We start from the raw sequence: 20814 nt of genomic DNA on the forward strand, positions 1-20814 counted from the left end.
TCCACCGCCAACAGTGCACGAGGAATAAAATAAAATATAATGCGATGGCTATTAGTAGAGTAAGGCTATGGGTTAGTTTAAAATAAAAGCTAAAGTTAAAAAATATCAAAAACTAAAGTGCAACAGGAAGTGACAAAAGTGACGAGTAAAAAGTGACGTGTGCAGTGTGAAGGGGAGTGACAAGTGGAGTGTTATAGTCAGTCAGTGGGGGACCGGCTCTGTTGATGAGCCCGACTGCCGACGGGAAGAAACTGTTGGTGTGGCGGGAGGTCTTAGTCCTGATGGACCTCAGCCTCCTGCCAGATGGAAGGGGCACAAACAGGTTTTGTCGGGGTGGGAGGGGTCTGCTACCATCTTTTTAGCTCGCTTCAGAGACCTGGAAGCGAACAAGTCCTGCAGGGACGGCAGATTGCAGCCGATCAGCCTCTCTGCAGAGCGGAGGACGCGCTGCAGCCTGCCCTTGTCCTTGGCTGTGGCTGCAGCGTACCAGACGGTGATGGAGGAGCAGAGGATGGACTCCATGATGGCCGTGTAGAAGTGGACCATCATCGTCTTTGGCAGGTTGAATTTCTTCAGCTGCCTCAGGGAGAAAAAAGAAGAAGAAGAAGTGACAACAACCACAGTTCACCCGACAAACCGTCAACGCCGGTTCACTTTCCTCATCAACGAAAAAGGGCCAAATCCCCAAAAAGCCGCTGCAATTCCCCGACTCCATCACCCAGGACAAAGACATCAGCCTCCCAACCTCGTCCCAACTATTGCCGTCTTACCACACGTAGCCAGACGCTTCGTCTCCACGCTCTAGTGAGATCCCCAGAAATCCAGCCTCCAACAACCTCCAACTGGAGCGTTGCAACGGTGCAAAAAGGACTAAAGGAAAATTAAATCCCTTTCCTCCACTTTTTGATCTACTTATGTTAAACATCTGTGGATAACATGTTGCCACCAAAAAAAAATCAAAAGAACACATAAAGAAAAATCAATAGTAAAAATATGTATTTTCTTTCTTTACTTCCTCCAGATTGTTTTGACAGTGGCGGTTTTATCCATCTTGGGTGACGGGTGAGAGGGGGATTGTGAATGTTCTTTACTGGCTTTTTTTACCCACAATCCTTTGCACAGCAGATGTACGAGCCAGAGGGTTCAAGGTGCAATGTGATGAGGAAGTAGAATCCTTCATGTAACAACATGTACTTTGTGAGGAAGCTGCAGTAAATGATTCAACACGCAGCTTCACACTGATACGTGGGCGAGTTGTTCCGCCCCCACAGGTTCAACCTGATCATCAAAGAGGAGTGAAGAATAAAAACACTCTCAGCTCAGACTCTGTTGTCTTAGTGGATGTTTTTATTCAGTATAAACTCTTCACAAGATTTGTTACAAAGGTTTCTGCTTCATCACGTGTTCCCTACTAGTCTACATGTAGAAGAAGACCAGGAGACAAAGAGGGGCGTGCACGGGTCCTCTGGACCATCTGGTCCAAACTACAGCATCCAGTCTGTTGCCATAGCAACTCTTTACAAGGTGGAAGGATCGTTCCACTGATGCTGGTTTTGATCCTGAAAGACTCTTGTTCGAGCAGTGAGGAGGATTCTGTTCACCTTTGACACTTGAACAGCTCAGACTGAGACTCAGTCAACCAGTCAGACTGCATACTTTGATGGTGACGTGAGGACGCACCCTCTCTGATGAAGGACAACAAGCTCCAACAAGCTGCGTCACTTCACTCCGTCTGATGGAAGCTGAAGTGAAGCACGGAGCTGCTTTTCTACACGGACCTGCTGAGGACAGAAGAGAGCTGCTCACTGAGGAAGTTCATGTGTACAAGCTCAGTAAGTGCAGCTGTGATTGGTTGAATGACATCATTGATGCTTGTGAACGTGTGATTGTTTAAAGCTGGGAAACAAGATGGCGCCTGTGTGAGCAGGCAGAGAGGAGCTGCTGTTAGTCTGAACGATGACGCTGTGATGAAGAAGAGGAGCTCAGTCTGATCTGGGGTCTGTGACGACTGTTACTGATGAGGAGGGGAAGGTAGCAGACGGGGGCACTAGGACCCAGCAGGGACCACAGGGCTCACCTGGGCCTTTGTTCTTGAAACACACCTGAGAGACGCTCTGTTTGCTCCACAGAACACATCTAGTCACTTTTTATAGTGTTTGACTGTTACCGATGAAGAGGGGAAGGTAGCAGACGGAGGGGCACTATATATTTTTTATTTACATTCGAGGTCTTATGTTTTTCAGTTGAAGATTTTATATTTTCGGATACATTACATTACAGCTCATTTAGCAGACGCTTTTATCCAAAGCGACTTACATTACACTTTTAAACCCATGGCTTTTTCACATTTTTGCCCGGGGAGCAATTAGGGGTTAGGTGTCTTGCTCAGGGACACTTCGACGTGGAACATGGGGCAGCCTGGAATCGAACCAACAACCTTGTGCTTCTCAGCACACCTTCTCTAACCCCTGCGCCACGACGACCCAAATACAAATGTTTTTGACTTTTGGCCCTGATATGGCTTAGGGGGCGTGTCATCAGCTGAAATGGGCGTGTCATCATGATTGACAGCTTAACAAAGAAGGCTGAAAACCTTCCTCAACGCGTTGCCTTCATGAAATCTGGAATTATGAATCAACACTTTTAGTCACCATATTCACTCATTTAGTTCTATCAACCTCAAACTGCTTCATATTTCTAATCTTGATTGAGTGAGTTGATTGAGTCGTGCCCCCAAAGACATTATAGCACCTAATGCACATACTTACTACGTAAATATATATATATTATCTTTACTTGTTGGAGAGGAAGTGCAGATAAGCCGTTCATAGATCAGACATCAGGACTCCTGATCGTAACCACACCAACAATGGAGAAAAACCCGTTCACACACACATCTACACGGGTACTAACACACAAACACACACCCATCTGGTACGACTGGTTTGCCTCATGTTGGAAAATACCTCAAGTCAGAGGGTTCAAGTTGTTTTAGCCGTTCCAAATATCCACTGTGGGTTCCTTCAGTCAAAGACGTCCTGCTCTCTGCGACAAGCTGTCGGATGACTGGACGTCCTTCACGTGTGTCCACATTCAGAAAGCAAGCTCACACGTATCTGCTGTCACATGCTTATGGTTCATCACTGTGTGTGTTTAGCTGTTCCTGTTTGATTGTGTTTATATCGCTATACACCATGTTCACGTGATCGGGTGGAGCCGACTCCATCACATGGATGCTACGCTGCGTTCACAGTGGTTCAGAGATTCAAACGTGGTTGTTGAACGCTACTATCTGAGTTTATTGCTCTTATTCTGTGATTCGTGTTAAAACAGCTCGCTAAGTAGAACTTTGTCACTGGTGTAAATTGTCTTCCTGCCAATCACGTGAATGTGGTGTATAGAAAGTGTGGATTCATAATTACCACAGTGCCTACGCTTCCTGAAGGCAACACGGTTGAGGAAACTTTTCAGCCTTCTTTGTTAAGATGTCACTCATGATGCCACGCCCCTCTCGGTTGATGCCACGCCCCCTTATCAGGACCAAAAGTGACAGTGAAAAAACGATTGAACAGTTGAATCGGAAAATAACTGAATAATGAAAAAAACCTAAATATCTAGATATATATTGAAAATAATATGATTAAATATCTAGAAAATAAATATATATAGAAAATAATTTGATTATATATCTAGAAAATAATGAAAATAAATATATATAGAAAATAATGTGATTATTTATCTAGAAAATAATGAAAATAAATATTTTATAAGAACTTAATCATCTTAATTTTATTTCGAAAACAGTTTTTTTCAATTCTCTTTTTCGAAAGATCAAAAGCTTTGTCCTGGATTTGGCTCCATATACTTCCTGCTTCATGATTTGTTTGACTATGAATTGAGTTTGTTTGATGAATACAAATTACACGGCATTTCTGTTGTTGCAGGTGAAGCTGTGAACCACCTTCACACTTCCCCAATATTCACAGATTCATCCAACTTGTTTCCACAAAGAGGACGCTGACTTCATCAGAGGTGCTTAGAAAGAGAGAGAAGAATTCTATTTTGTTGTGTATCAAAACCAATGAACTAATATAACTCCATCTTTAAAACACGCTTCTTTTTAAATGCAGAGCAGTAATTGTTCTGCGTGAATACTGTAGTTTGGACCATCTGGTCCAATAATTGGATCTGGTCCAAACTACAGCATCCGGTCTGTTGCCATAGCAACTCTTTACAAGGTGGAAGGATTGTTCCACTGATGCTGGTTTTGATCCTAAAAGACTCTTGTTCAAGCAGTGAGGAGGATTCTGTTGACCTTTGACCCTTGAACAGCTCAGACTGAGACTCAGTCAACCAGTCAGACAGTATACTTTGATAGTGACGTGAGGACGCACCCTCTCTGATGAAGGACAATAAGCTCCAACAAGCTGCGTCACTTCACTCCGTCTGATGGAAGCTGAAGTGAAGCACGGAGCTCCTTTTCTACACGGACCTGCTGAGGAAAGAAGAGAGCTGCTCACTGAGGAAATTCATGTCTACAAGATCAGTAAGTGCAGCTGTGATTGGTTGAATTACATCATTGATGCTTGTGAACGTGTGATTGTTTAAAGCTGGGAAACAAGGTGGCGCCTGTGTGAGCAGGCAGAGAGGAGCTGCTGTTAGTCTGAATGATGACGCTGTGATGAAGAAGAGGAGCTCAGTCTGATCTGGGGTCTGTGAGGACTGACAGATGAGGAGGGAAAGGTAGCAGATGGAGGGGCCCTAGGACCCAGCAGGGACCACAGAGCTCACCTGGGCCTTTGTTCTTGAAACACACCTGACAGACGCTCTGTTCGCTCCACAGAACACATCTAGTGACTATTTAGAGTGTTTGACTGTCACCGATGAAGAGGGGAAGATTTTATATTTTCGGTTACAAATGTTTTTGACTTTTGGCCCTGATATGGCTTAGAGGGCGTGGCATCAGCTGAAAGGGGCGTGTCATCATGATTGACAGCTTAACAAAGAAGGCTGAAAACCTTCCTCAACGCGTTGCCTTCAGGAAATCTGGAATTATGAATCAACACTTTTAGTCACCATATTCACTTATTTAGTTCTATCAACCTCAAACTGCTTCATATTTCTAATCTTGATGAAACACGACCTTTCAAACAGAGTCGTGCCCCCAAAGACATTATAGCACCTAATGCACATCCTTACTACGTAAATAATATATATATATATATATATATATATCTTTACTTGTTGGAGAGGAAGTGCAGATAAGCCGTTCATAGATCAGACATCAGGACTCCTGATCGTAACCACACCAACAATGGAGAAAAACCCGTTCACACGCACATCTACACGTGTACTAACACACAAACACACACCCATCTGGTACGACTGGTTTGCCTCATGTTGGAAAATACCTCAAGTCAGAGGGTTCAAGTTGTTTTAGCCGTTCCAAATATCCACTGTGGGTTCCTTCAGTCAAAGACGTCCTGCTCTCTGCGACAAGCTGTCGGATGACTGGACGTCCTTCACATGTGTCCACATTCAGAAAGCAAGCTCACACGTATCTGCTGTCACATGCTTATGGTTCATCACTGTGTGTGTTTAGCTGTTCCTGTTTGATTGTGTTTATATCGCTACACACCATGTTCACGTGATCGGGTGGAGCCGACTCCATCACATGGATGCTACGCTGCGTTCACAGTGGTTCAGAGATTCAAACGTGGTTGTTGAACGCTACTATCTGAGTTTATTGCTCTTATTCTGTGATTTGTGTTAAAACAGCTCGCTAAGTAGAACTTTGTCACTGGTGTAAATTGTCTTACTGCCAATCACGTGAATGTGGTGTATAGAAAGTGTGGATTCATAATTACCACAGTGCCTACGCTTCCTGAAGGCAACACGGTTGAGGAAACTTTTCAGCCTTCTTTGTTAAGCCTCTCTGGGAACCGTCACCTTATCGTGGTGGAGAGGTTTGTGTGTCCCTATGAACCTGAGGGCTGTGTTGTCGGGAGCCTTGTGCTCCTGGTAGGGTTACCCTTGGCAAAGTGGTCTCAGGCGAGGGGCCAGACTAAGAATGGTTCAAGACCCCCATGAAAAAACGGAAGAGGGAAGGAGTTACCCGGCCCGGAGGAAGCCCGGGGCCCCCATTTGGAGCCAGGCCCAGATGGAGGGCCCGACAGCGAGCGTCTGGTGGCCGGGTTTACCGCGGAGCCCGGCCGGGCACAGCCCGAAGGAGTGACGCGGCAGCCCAACACTCTACTCCCCATGGGCTCACCACCTGTGGAGGAAACCGATGGGGTCGGGTGCGCTGCTACAAGGGTGGCAGTGACAGTGGGGGGTCTAGACGGAACAGACCTGGGCGGCAGATGCTGGCTCTGGGGACGTGGAACGTAACCTCTCTGGGGGGGAAGGAGCCGGAGCTTGTGCGGGAGGTGGAGCGTTATCAGTTGGATCTGGTGGGGCTTACCTCTACGCACAGCCTCGGCTCTGGAACCAAACTCCTGGATAGGGGGTGGACTCTATTCTACTCCGGAGTGGCCCATGGTGTGAGGCGCCAGGCGGGTGTGGGGATACTCATAAGTCCCCGGCTGAGTGCTGCTACATTGGAGTTTACCCCAGTGGACAAAAGGGTCGCCTCCCTACGCCTTCGGGTGGTGGGGGGGAAAACTCTGACTGTTGTCTGTGCATATGCACCAAACAGCAGCTCAGAGTATTCGGCCTTTTTGGAGACCCTGAATGGAGTCCTGCATGGGGCTCCTGTAGGGGACTCCATAGTCCTACTGGGAGACTTCAATGCGCACGTGGGCGACGATGGCGATAACTGGAGAGGCGTGATTGGGAGGAATGGCCTGCCTGATCTGAACCCGAGCGGGTGTTTGTTACTGGACTTCTGTGCTAGTCACGGATTGTCCATAACAAACACCATGTTCGAACATAAGGATGTTCATAAGTGTACGTGGTACCAGAGCACCCTAGGCCAAAGATCAATGATCGATTTTGTAATCGTATCGTCTGATCTGAGGCCGCATGTTCTGGACACTCGGGTAAAGAGAGGGGCAGAGCTGTCAACTGATCACTATCTGGTTGTGAGCTGGGTCAGAGGATGGGGGAAGACTCGGGACAGACCCGGTAAACCCAAGCGTGTAGTGAGGGTGAACTGGGAACGTCTGGAGGAGGCCCCGGTCCAAAAGATTTTCAACTCACACCTCCGGCGGAGCTTCTCTCACATTCCTGTGGGGGTAGGGGACATTGAACCAGAGTGGTCTATGTTCAAAACCTCCATTGCTGAAGCCGCGGCGGTGAGTTGTGGCCTCAAGGTCTTAGGTGCATCAAGGGGCGGTAACCCTCGAACTCCGTGGTGGACACCGGTGGTCAGGGAAGCCGTCCGACTGAAGAAGGAGGCCTTCCGGGTTATGATATCCGGTGGGACTCCAGAGGCAGTTGCAGTGTACCGACAGGCTCGAAGGGCAGCAGCCTCTGCCGTGATGGAGGCAAAGCAGCGAGTATGGGAGGAGTTCGGGGTAACTATGGAGAAGGACTTTCGGTCGGCACCAAAGTGTTTTTGGAAGACCATCCGGCACCTCAGGAGGGGGAAACGGGGAACCATCCAAGCTGTGTACAGTAAGGATGGGACCCTGTTGACCGCGACTGAGGAGGTTATCGGGCGGTGGAAGGAACACTTTGAGGAACTCCTGAACCCAACTACTACGCCCTCTTTGGTGGAGGCGGAGCTGGAGGCGGAGGAGGGATCATCGTCAATTAGCCTGGTGGAAGTCACTGAGGTAGTCAAACTACTCCGCAGTGGCAAAGCCCCGGGGATTGATGAGATCCGTCCAGAGATGCTAAGAGCAATGGGTGTTGGGGGGTTGTCTTGGATGACACGCCTCTTCAACATTGCGTGGAAGTCTGGGACAGTGCCAAAAGAGTGGCAGATCGGGGTGGTGGTACCCCTCTTCAAAAAGGGGGACCAGAGAGTGTGTGCCAATTACAGGGGTATCACACTACTCGGCCTCCCGGGCAAAGTCTACTCTAAGGTGCTGGAAAGGAGGGTTCGGCCTATAGTCGAACCAAGGATTGAAGAGGAACAATGCGGTTTTCGTCCTGGTCGTGGAACAACGGACCAGCTCTTCACTCTTTCCAGGATCATAGAGGGGGCTTGGGAGTATGCTCAACCAGTCTACATGTGTTTTGTGGACTTGGAGAAGGCGTATGACCGGGTCCCCCGAGAGATACTGTGGGAGGTGCTGCGGGAGTACGGGGTGAGGGGGTCCTTGCTTGGGGCCATCCAATCCTTGTACGCCCAAAGCGAGAGCTGTGTTCGGGTGCTCGGCAGTAAGTCGAAGGCGTTTCCGGTGGGGGTTGGCCTTCGCCAGGGCTGCGCCTTGTCACCAATCTTGTTTGTGGTCTTCATGGACAGGATATCGAGGCGTAGTCGGGGGGAGGAGGGTCTACAGTTCGGGGGGCTGCGGAGCTCATCGCTGCTTTTTGCAGATGATGTGGTCCTGATGGCATCTTCCGTCTGTGACCTCCAACTCTCACTGGAGCGTTTCGCAGTCGAGTGTGAAGCGGTCGGGATGAGGATTAGCACCTCTAAATCTGAGGCCATGGTTCTCAGCAGGAAACCGATGGATTGCCTACTCCAGGTAGGGAATGTGTCCTTACCCCAAGTGAAGGAGTTCAAGTACCTCGGGGTCTTGTTCACGAGTGAGGGGAAGATGGAGTGTGAGTTTGGCCGGAGAATCGGAGCGCCGGGGGCGGTATTGCACTCGCCATACCGCACCGTTGTGACGAAAAGAGAGCTGAGCCGGAAGGCAAAGCTCTCGATCTACCGGTCAATCTTCGTTCCTACCCTCACCTATGGTCATGAAGGATGGGTCATGACCGAAAGAACTAGGTCACGGGTACAAGCGGCCGAAATGGGTTTCCTCAGGAGAGTGGCTGGCGTCACCCTTAGGGATAGGGTGAGAAGCTCAGCCTTTCGCGAGGAGCTCGGAGTAGAGCCGCTGCTCCTTTGCGTCGAAAGGAGCCAGTTGAGGTGGTTTGGGCATCTGGTGAGGATGCCCCCTGGGCGCCTCCCTAGGGAGGTGTTTCAGGCACGGCCAGCTGGGAAGAGGCCCCGGGGAAGACCCAGGACTAGGTGGAGAGATTATATCTCTGCACTGGCCTGGGAACGCCTTGGGATCCCCCAGTCAGAGCTGGTAGATGTTGCCCGGGAAAGGGAAGTTTGGGGTCCCCTGCTGGAGCTGTTGCCCCCGCGACCCGACCCCGGATAAGCGGTTGAAGATGGATGGATGGATGGATTTGTTAAGATGTCACTCATGATGCCACGCCCCTCTCGGTTGATGCCACGCCGCCTTATCAGGACCAAAAGTGACAGTGAAAAAACGATTGAACAGTTGAATCGGAAAATAACTGAATAATGAAAAAAACCTAAATATCTATATATATATTGAAAATAATATGATTAAATATCTAGAAAATAAATAAATATAGAAAATAATTTGATTATATATATAGAAAATAATTTGATTATATATATAGAAAATAATGAAAATAAATATATATAGAAAATAATGTGATTATTTATCTAGAAAATAATGAAAATAAATATTTTATAAGAACTTAATCATCTTAATTTTATTTCGAAAACAGTTTTTTTCAATTCTCTTTTTCGAAAGATCAAAAGCTTTGTCCTGGATTTGGCTCCATATACTTCCTGCTTCATGATTTGTTTGACTATGAATTGAGTTTGTTTGATGAATACAAATTACACGGCATTTCTGTTGTTGCAGGTGAAGCTGTGAACCACCTTCACACTTCCCCAATATTCACAGATTCATCCAACTTGTTTCCACAAAGAGGACGCTGACTTCATCAGAGGTGCTTAGAAAGAGAGAGAAAAATTCTATTTTGTTGTGTATCAAAACCAATGAACCGATAAAACTCCATCTTTAAAACACGCTTCTTTTTAAATGCAGAGCAGTAATTATTCTGCGTGAATGCTGTAGTTTGGACCATCTGGTCCAATAATTGGATCTGGTCCAAACTACAGCATCCGGTCTGTTGCCATAGCAACTCTTTACAAGGTGGAAGGATTGTTCCACTGATGCTGGTTTTGATCCTAAAAGACTCTTGCTGTGATTGGTTGAATTACATCATCGATGCTTGTGAACGTGTGATTGTTTAAAGCTGGGAAACAAGGTGGCGCCTGTGTGAGCAGGCAGAGAGGAGCTGCTGTTAGTCTGAATGATGACGCTGTGATGAAGAAGAGGAGCTCAGTCTGATCTGGGGTCTGTGAGGACTGACAGATGAGGAGGGAAAGGTAGCAGATGGAGGGGCCCTAGGACCCAGCAGGGACCACAGAGCTCACCTGGGCCTTTGTTCTTGAAACACACCTGACAGACGCTCTGTTTGCTCCACAGAACACATCTAGTCACTATTTAGAGTGTTTGACTGTTACCGATGAAGAGGGGAAGGTAGCGTCGGAGGGGCACTATATATATTTTTATTTAGATTCGAGGTCTTATGTTTTTCAGTTGAAGATTTTATATTTTCGGTTACAAATGTTTTTGACTTTTGGCCCTGATATGGCTTAGAGGGCGTGGCATCAGCTGAAAGGGGCGTGTCATCATGATTGACAGCTTAACAAAGAAGGCTGAAAACCTTCCTCAACGCGTTGCCTTCAGGAAATCTGGAATTATGAATCAACACTTTTAGTCACCATATTCACTTATTTAGTTCTATCAACCTCAAACTGCTTCATATTTCTAATCTTGATGAAACACGACCTTTCAAACAGAGTCGTGCCCCCAAAGACATTATAGCACCTAATGCACATCCTTACTACGTAAATAATATATATATATATATATATATATATATATATATATATATATATATATATATATATATATATATTTACTTGTTGGAGAGGAAGTGCAGATAAGCCGTTCATAGATCAGACATCAGGACTCCTGATCGTAACCACACCAACAATGGAGAAAAACCCGTTCACACGCACATCTACACGTGTACTAACACACAAACACACACCCATCTGGTACGACTGGTTTGCCTCGTGTTGGAAAATACCTCAAGTCAGAGGGTTCAAGTTGTTTTAGCCGTTCCAAATATCCACTGTGGGTTCCTTCAGTCAAAGACGTCCTGCTCTCTGCGACAAGCTGTCGGATGACTGGACGTCCTTCTCATGTGTCCACATTCAGAAAGCAAGCTCACACGTATCTGCTGTCACATGCTTATGGTTCATCACTGTGTGTGTTTAGCTGTTCCTGTTTGATTGTGTTTATATCGCTACACACCATGTTCACGTGATCGGGTTGAGCCGACTCCATCACATGGATGCTACGCTGCGTTCACAGTGGTTCAGAGATTCAAACGTGGTTGTTGAACGCTACTATCTGAGTTTATTGCTCTTATTCTGTGATTCGTGTTAAAACAGCTCGCTAAGTAGAACTTTGTCACTGGTGTAAATTGTCTTACTGCCAATCACGTGAATGTGGTGTATAGAAAGTGTGGATTCATAATTACCACAGTGCCTACGCTTCCTGAAGGCAACACGGTTGAGGAAACTTTTCAGCCTTCTTTGTTAAGATGTCACTCATGATGCCACGCCCCTCTCGGTTGAGGCCACGCCCCCTTATCAGGACCAAAAGTGACAGTGAAAAAACGATTGAACAGTTGAATCGGAAAATAACTGAATAATGAAAAAAAACTAAATATCTATATATATATTGAAAATAATATGATTAAATATCTAGAAAATAAATATATATAGAAAATAATTTGATTATATATATAGAAAATAATTTGATTATATATCTAGAAAATAATGAAAATAAATATATATAGAAAATAATGTGATTATTTATCTAGAAAATAATGAAAATAAATATTTTATAAGAACTTAATCATCTTAATTTTATTTCGAAAACAGTTTTTTTCAATTCTCTTTTTCGAAAGATCAAAAGCTTTGTCCTGGATTTGGCTCCATATACTTCCTGCTTCATGATTTGTTTGACTATGAATTGAGTTTGTTTGATGAATACAAATTACACGGCATTTCTGTTGTTGCAGGTGAAGCTGTGAACCACCTTCACACTTCCCCAATATTCACAGATTCATCCAACTTGTTTCCACAAAGAGGACGCTGACTTCATCAGAGGTGCTTAGAAAGAGAGAGAAGAATTCTATTTTGTTGTGTATGAAAACCAATGAACCGATAAAACTCCATCTTTAAAACACGCTTCTTTTTAAATGCAGAGCAGTAATTGTTCTGCGTGAATGCTGTAGTTTGGACCATCTGGTCCAATAATTGGATCTGGTCCAAACTACAGCATCCGGTCTGTTGCCATAGCAACTCTTTACAAGGTGGAAGGATTGTTCCACTGATGCTGGTTTTGATCCTAAAAGACTCTTGTTCAAGCAGTGAGGAGGATTCTGTTGACCTTTGACCCTTGAACAGCTCAGACTGAGACTCAGTCAACCAGTCAGACTGCATACTTTGATGGTGACGTGAGGACGCACCCTCTCTGATGAAGGACAACAAGCTCCAACAAGCTGCGTCACTTCACTCCGTCTGATGGAAGCTGAAGTGAAGCACGGAGCTCCTTTTCTACACGGACCTGCTGAGGACAGAAGAGAGCTGCTCACTGAGGAAGTTCATGTCTACAAGATCAGTAAGTGCAGCTGTGATTGGTTGAATGACATCGTTGATGCTTGTGAACGTGTGATTGTTTAAAGCTGGGAAACAAGGTGGCGCCTGTGTGAGCAGGCAGAGAGGAGCTGCTGTTAGTCTGAATGATGACGCTGTGATGAAGAAGAGGAGCTCAGTCTGATCTGGGGTCTGTGAGGACTGACAGATGAGGAGGGAAAGGTAGCAGATGGAGGGGCCCTAGGACCCAGCAGGGACCACAGAGCTCACCTGGGCCTTTGTTCTTGAAACACACCTGACAGACGCTCTGTTTGCTCCACAGAACACATCTAGTCACTATTTAGAGTGTTTGACTGTTACCGATGAAGAGGGGAAGGTAGCAGACGGAGGGGCACTATATATTTTTTATTTAGATTCGAGGTCTTATGTTTTTCAGTTGAAGATTTTATATTTTCGGTTACAAATGTTTTTGACTTTTGGCCCTGATATGGCTTAGAGGGCGTGGCATCAGCTGAAAGGGGCGTGTCATCATGATTGACAGCTTAACAAAGAAGGCTGAAAACCTTCCTCAACGCGTTGCCTTCAGGAAATCTGGAATTATGAATCAACACTTTTAGTCACCATATTCACTTATTTAGTTCTATCAACCTCAAACTGCTTCATATTTCTAATCTTGATGAAACACGACCTTTCAAACAGAGTCGTGCCCCCAAAGACATTATAGCACCTAATGCACATCCTTACTACGTAAATAATATATATATATATATATATATATATATATATATATATATATATATATATATATATATACATATATCTTTACTTGTTGGAGAGGAAGTGCAGATAAGCCGTTCATAGATCAGACATCAGGACTCCTGATCGTAACCACACCAACAATGGAGAAAAACCCGTTCACACGCACATCTACACGTGTACTAACACACAAACACACACCCATCTGGTACGACTGGTTTGCCTCATGTTGGAAAATACCTCAAGTCAGAGGGTTCAAGTTGTTTTAGCCGTTCCAAATATCCACTGTGGGTTCCTTCAGTCAAAGACGTCCTGCTCTCTGCGACAAGCTGTCGGATGACTGGACGTCCTTCACATGTGTCCACATTCAGAAAGCAAGCTCACACGTATCTGCTGTCACATGCTTATGGTTCATCACTGTGTGTGTTTAGCTGTTCCTGTTTGATTGTGTTTATATCGCTACACACCATGTTCACGTGATCGGGTGGAGCCGACTCCATCACATGGATGCTACGCTGCGTTCACAGTGGTTCAGAGATTCAAACGTGGTTGTTGAACGCTACTATCTGAGTTTATTGCTCTTATTCTGTGATTTGTGTTAAAACAGCTCGCTAAGTAGAACTTTGTCACTGGTGTAAATTGTCTTACTGCCAATCACGTGAATGTGGTGTATAGAAAGTGTGGATTCATAATTACCACAGTGCCTACGCTTCCTGAAGGCAACACGGTTGAGGAAACTTTTCAGCCTTCTTTGTTAAGATGTCACTCATGATGCCACGCCCCTCTCGGTTGATGCCACGCCCCCTTATCAGGGCCAAAAGTGACAGTGAAAAAACGATTGAACAGTTGAATCGGAAAATATGAAATCTACAACTGAATAATGAAAAAAACCTAAATATCTATATGTATTTATAGAGAAAATAATATGATTATATATCTAGAAAATAAATATATATTGAAAATAATTTGATTATATATATAGAAAATAAATATATATAGAAAATAATTTGATTATATATCTAAAAAATAATGAAAATAAATATACATAGAAAATAATTTGATTATATATCTAAAAAATAATGAAAATAAATATATATAGAAAATAATGTGATTAGAACTAAATCATCTTCATTTTATTTCGAAAACAGTTTTTTTCAATTCTCTTTTTCGAAAGATCAAAAGCTTTGTCCTGGATTTGGCTCCATATACTTCCTGCTTCATGATTAGTTTTTACTATGAATTGAGTTTGTTTGATGAATACAAATTACACGGCATTTCTGTTGTTGCAGGTGAAGCTGTGAACCACCTTCACACTTCCCCAATATTCACAGATTCATCCAACTTGTTTCCACAAAGAGGACGCTGACTTCATCAGAGGTGCTTAGAAAGGGAGAGAAGAATTCTATTTTGTTGTGTATCAAAACCAATGAACCGATAAAACTCCATCTTTAAAACACGCTTCTTTTTAAATGCAGAGCAGTAATTGTTCTGCGTGAATGATATTTATTTGGGTGTCTTTAAAAAGGACAGATGGAGAAAGTCAAGAAGGACATCCTCATCATTTTAAAGGAGCTCATGGTGGAGGACTTCAAAGAGTTCAAGTGGCACCTGGAGAATCACCCAAGCCCAGAAGACCACCGATCAATCCCACGCAGTGACCTGGAGAAGAAAGACAGGATGGACACGGTGGACCTGATGGTGCAGTACTACGGCAAAGACTCTGTTCAGGTGGCCGTGGAGGTTTTGAAAGAGATTCAAATGAACGATCTGGCCGAAAAATTGTCCAAAATGAACTTTGACCCTACGGGTAAGTTGTTAAAAAGCGGAAGAAAGACATCAGATGTGCACAATAAAGATACAACAAATTATTCATGTTAATACCATCCTTAACAAATGTTAATAATAGCGGGGCACCACCCTTGGATTAGGGATTAAAAACTATAACTATAGTAAAGCTGTAAACTATAAAGTCTCATAATTGGTGTTCACTCATTAAGCGAAACTATTCCACTATTAAGTGTAGATTTTAATTTCAGCACAGGCTAAATATACCAGCTACTATCACTCTACAAATGCACAAAGTAAACACAGAAAACATCTTGTTTCAGGCGAACCGAATCCTGTGGGAGGAGATGGAGGTCAAGGTGAAGAGACTTTTTGTACCACCATCTAATTATTGCACACTTCTATTATTTCCGTGGTCATATTCAATCAATCCACTTTATTCTACACACAGAGGTCCATAGAGAATACATACACATAAAAACAACAATACAAACAACATTTAAGAATGATGCAGACGAGGCATCATTTATAAAAACTTATACAGGCTTCGGGTCCAATGTCTCCAGAAGCACGATGTGTACCTTGTGTCACTCTTGGAGACATCCACTAAGGACACAACAATCCTATTCTTAGACCCTGTCAATCTGCACATGAATCTATACATACAATTGATTAAAACAGCTTTAAAAGTGGGCACTTTATTGGACACAAACATTTCACTGGCACTATTCCACCGAGGGACTTTACGCACAATTCGGAGGGCATCATTATAAGCCACAGGTTTTTTCATCTTCAACTTACTAAAATGACACCACAGGTGGGCAGTATACAGTGGGGCGCAATAGGTTCTGAAAAGTGCGATTTTAACATCAGAAGTGCACATGTGAAATGTGCGTGCCAGCATGTTCGCCTGCCCATACAATTTTACACACTGACACTACACATCATCATCATCATCACACAGGTCATCTCTGATCACATGTCCTAGATATTTGACTTTCTTGACAACTTCTAGTGGTTCACCTGCCAATGAGAAAGAAGGATAGACACACTTCATTTCCTCCTTGGTTCTGGCAATCACTACCACACTCTTCATAGAGTTACATTTTATATCAAACATCGGTCCATATTGAGAGCATATTCTAAGAAGTTGCTGTAGGCCAGCACTGGAGGGAGACAGTACCACCAAATCATCAGCATAAGGCATATGATTAAGTACACTATCCCCCACCAAGCAGCCAGTTCTACAGCCCTGTAGCTCCTTGGATAAATCATCCATGTACAGATTGAATAGGAGCGGAGACAGAATCCCGGCCTGCCGCACACCATTGGATACATAGAACGGGGTTGACAAACTCGTCCCCCACCTGACTTGCATAGTTTGGTGAGAGTACCAGAACTGCAGTATCCTAATTAGGTAAAAGGGAACCCCACCTCATGTAGTTTACCAAACAGTTTCCCATGATTGATACGATCAAAAGCCTTTAATGCATCCAGGAAACACATAAATACTGTGCTATTGCGTCATCTGTACCTATGGACAATTCCTTTAAGTGCATAAATACACAGATCAGTTCCATGCTTGCTCTTAAAACTAAACTGATTATCTGTTGACGCTATGTATTCTGCAATCCTATCCATACGAATCCCTTCTAGTAGCTTGGATAGTATACTAGCAAGAGCAATAGGTCTATAGTTATCTATACTAGTTAATTTACCAGTCTTATTTTTAACTACAGGCACCAGCAAAACAGACAACATGGACCCAGGAAGTATGCCATGTTTAATCAACTCAGAAAAGCACAAAGCAGGTAAAGCTGAGATACTTTGACCAGCATATTTCAGATATCATATTTCAGATATTTCAGTCATAGTTCTCGATTGTCAAGTTCTCACAGTCAATATTCGTGTAGCTTCAGATAGGAATGCAGAAAAATACCAATAGCTTAATCCAAAGGAAATATTACACCATTAAAGTAAAGCACTATCTGGTTTGTGTCTTTTTCTGTTCATTCAGAGAATATCACCAACTGTCAACGTGAACTCAAATCCAACCTGAAGAAGAAGTTCCATCTTATGTCTGAGGGGATTGCTGCAAAGACAAACCTTCTGAATGAGATCTACACAGAGCTCTACATCACAGAGGGAGGGACTGCAGAGGTCAATGAAGGACATGAGGTCAGACAGATTGAAACAGCATCCTGGAAACCAGACAGACCAGAAACAACCATCAGACTAGAAGACCTCCTCAAACCCTCAGCTGGAGGAGAGGAACCAATCAGAACAGTGCTGACTAAGGGAGTGGCTGGCATTGGGAAAACAGTCTTAACACAGAAGTTCACTCTGGACTGGGCTGAAGACAAAGACCACCAGGACATAGAGTTCACATTTCCATTCACCTTCAGAGAGCTGAATGTGCAGAGAAAGAGGAAGTTCAGCTTGGTGGGACTTGTTCATCACTTCTTCAGTGAAACCAAAGCTGCAGGAATCTGCAGGTTTGAAGAGTTCCAGGTAATGATCATCTTTGACGGTCTGGATGAGTGTCGACTTCCTCTGGACTTCCCCAACAATGAGGACCTGACTGATGTCACAGAGTCGGCCTCAGTGGATGTGCTCCTCACAAACCTCATCAGGGGGAAGCTGCTTCCCTCTGCTCGCCTCTGGATAACCACACGACCTGCAGCAGCCAATCAGATCCCTCCTGAGTGTGTTGGCATGGTGACAGAGGTCAGAGGGTTCACCGACCCCCAGAAGGAGGAGTACTTCAGGAAGAGGTTCAGAGATGATGAGCAGGCCAGCAGGATCATCTCTCACATCAAGACCTCACGAAGCCTCCACATCATGTGCCACATCCCAGTCTTCTGCTGGATCACTGCTGGAGTGTTGAAGACCAGAGAGGGAGGAGAGCTTCCCAAGACCCTGACTGAGATGTACATCCACTTCCTGGTGGTTCAGTCCAAAGTGAAGAAGGTCAAGTACGATGGAGGAGCTGAGACGGATCCACACTGGAGTCCAGACAGCAGGAAGATGATCGAGTCTCTGGGAAAACTGGCCTTTGATCAGCTGCAGAAAGGCAACCTGATCTTCTATGAATCCGACCTGACAGAATGTGGTATCGATATCACAGAAGCCTCAGTGTGCTCAGGAGTGTTCACTCAGATCTTCAGAGAGGAGAGCGGACTGTACAAGGACAAGGTGTTCTGCTTCGTCCATCTGAGTGTTCAGGAGTTTCTGGCTGCTCTTCATGTCCATCTGACCTTCTACAGCTCTGGTGTCAATCTGCTGTTAAACAATCAAAAAACCTCCCTGTTGTCTAAAATCTTTAGAGACAAACCTAAACCAAAGCATCTCTACCAGAGGGCTGTGGACGAGGCCTTACAGAGTCCTAATGGACACCTGGACTTGTTCCTCCGCTTCTTCCTGGGTCTTTCCCTGGAGACCAATCAGACTCTTCTACGAGGTCTGATGACAAAGACAGGAAGTAGCTCAAAGACCAATCAGGAGACAGTCCAGTACATCAAGAAGAAGATCAGTAAGAATGTGTCTCCAGAGAAAAGCATCAATCTGTTCCACTGTCTGAATGAACTGAATGATGTTTCTCTAGTGGAGGAGATCCAACGGTCCCTTAGTTCAGGACGTCTCTCCTCAGGTGAACTGTCTCCTGCTCAGTGGTCAGCTCTGGTCTTCATCTTACTGTCATCACAAGAAGATCTGGAGGTGTTTGACCTGAAGAAATACTCTGCTTCAAAGGAGGCTCTTCTGAGGCTGCTGCCAGTGGTCAAAGCCTCCAACAAAGCTCTGTAAGTACAGAGAGTCAGATTCATACATCATGACTTAAACATGCTGCCATCTTTTCTACTTATTGTTTATATTTTCTTCATTGTTGTTTCTTCAGACTGAGTGACTGTAACCTCTCAGAGAGAAGCTGCGAAGCTCTGTCCTCAGTTCTCAGCTCACAGTCCTCTAGTCTGAGAGAGCTGGACCTGAGTAACAACGACCTGCGGGATTCAGGACTGAAGCTGCTGTGTGTTGGACTGGAGAGTCCACACTGTGACCTGGAGACTCTCAGGTCAGGATTCAACACGGTGTCTTTTATTTAGTTAAATTCCTGACTTTCGTAAGAATCTTTCTGCTTGCATTATTTACATCAAACATTTATTTTACGTATATATTTATGTTCTCAGTATTATTGTCAGATTGTTGATGAACATTAGTGGGTGTTTAGTTGTGACTGGAAACCAGTCAGTAACCATGTTAATGTGACCCCTCAGTAGCCGACAGTATCTCAGTTCTGCAGTGACCTTCTAGTCCTCACGGCTCCCTCAGATCATGTGACATGTGTGTTGTTTTGTGTGTCTGCAGGCTGTCAGAATGTCTGATCACAGAGGAAGGCTGTTCTTCTCTGGCTTCAGCTCTGAGCTCCAACCCCTCCCATCTGAGAGAGCTGGACCTGAGTAACAACGACCTGCGGGATTCAGGAGTGAAGCTGCTGTGTGTTGAACTGGAGAGTCCACGCTATGACCTGGAGACCCTCAGGTCAGGATTCAAGACTGTGTCTTTTATTTAGTTAAATTCCAGACTTTCGTAAGATTTTTTTCTGCTTGTATTACTTACATCAAACATTTATTTTATGTATATTTAGAGATTTATGTTCTCAGTATTATTGTCAGATTGTTGATGAACATTAGTGGGTGTTTGGTTGTGACTGGAAACCAGTCAGTAACCATGTTAATGTGACCCCTCCGTACCTGATAGTATCTCCAGTGGTGTCAAAAGTAAACACATTTACCACTCAAGTAGAAGTATAGATACTGGAGTTTAAAAAGACTCCGGTAAAAGTTGAAGTATCAACTTAACCTCTTTACTGAAGTAAAAAAGTACAGGCTCTAAAATCTACTTAAAGTATAAAAGTAAAAAGTAACCTTAATAAAAAAAACATTTAAAGCTAGACTAGTTGGACCTCATATAATTGACACAACTGTAAGAAATAGAAGCTTAATTAAAACCTGATTGGTATTGCAAGGATCCCAAGACATGGTAAAAAATGTCATGCAAAAATATAATCATGCTGTCCACAAACAGTGTTTTTCTCAAACTTTATTGGAATTTAAATAGACCTCCAAACTGAGGTAGTAATATTCAAGACATACCCTGGCCTGCAAAACTACCAGGACATTACTAAGGAGTCAGTGCTTGTCAGTGTGTGTGGAGGAGATAAATAGACTGCGAAGAATATCAGTGTGTGTGAGTAAGAGAGAGAGAGAAAGAAAGGGGGGAGTGTGAGTGAGAGTGAGAAGTATGCTTGTCCATCATTTCCTTCAAAAACTGGGCAGTAAAACTGGACATAAACTATTACACTACCAACACCATTGGTGTCACAGGAGCTTTTTCGGTCTGGGTGTGAGAGAGAGTGTACGTCAATATTTTGTGTGTTTGTGTAGGACAGAAAGAGTACAATGGCATACCCTAAACAATTACCAGAACCTTCTGTTTAGCCTCAAAAGAAGCTGATTTTCAAAGTTCTTGGAACCAATACGTGCCCTCTTTGGTCTGAAGATCAGTCCTGCTGCACTAAACAGTCTCTCGCAGGCTGCTGAGGCTGGAAG

General features: G+C 44.3%; 1 protein-coding gene across 1 annotated transcript in view; it reads left to right on the forward strand.

The window, feature by feature from the left end:
• LOC120814177 (uncharacterized) overlaps positions 1 to 20814 on the forward strand; it is a 351528-nt gene that overhangs the window by 21730 nt on the left and 308984 nt on the right. Inside the window, 1 exon segment of the mRNA XM_078088631.1 lies at positions 15532 to 15567. Coding sequence (XP_077944757.1) covers positions 15532 to 15567 — 36 coding nt within the window.

This window comes from Gasterosteus aculeatus, chromosome 14 (assembly GCF_964276395.1).
Source record: "Gasterosteus aculeatus chromosome 14, fGasAcu3.hap1.1, whole genome shotgun sequence".
Lineage (NCBI taxonomy): Eukaryota > Metazoa > Chordata > Actinopteri > Perciformes > Gasterosteidae > Gasterosteus > Gasterosteus aculeatus.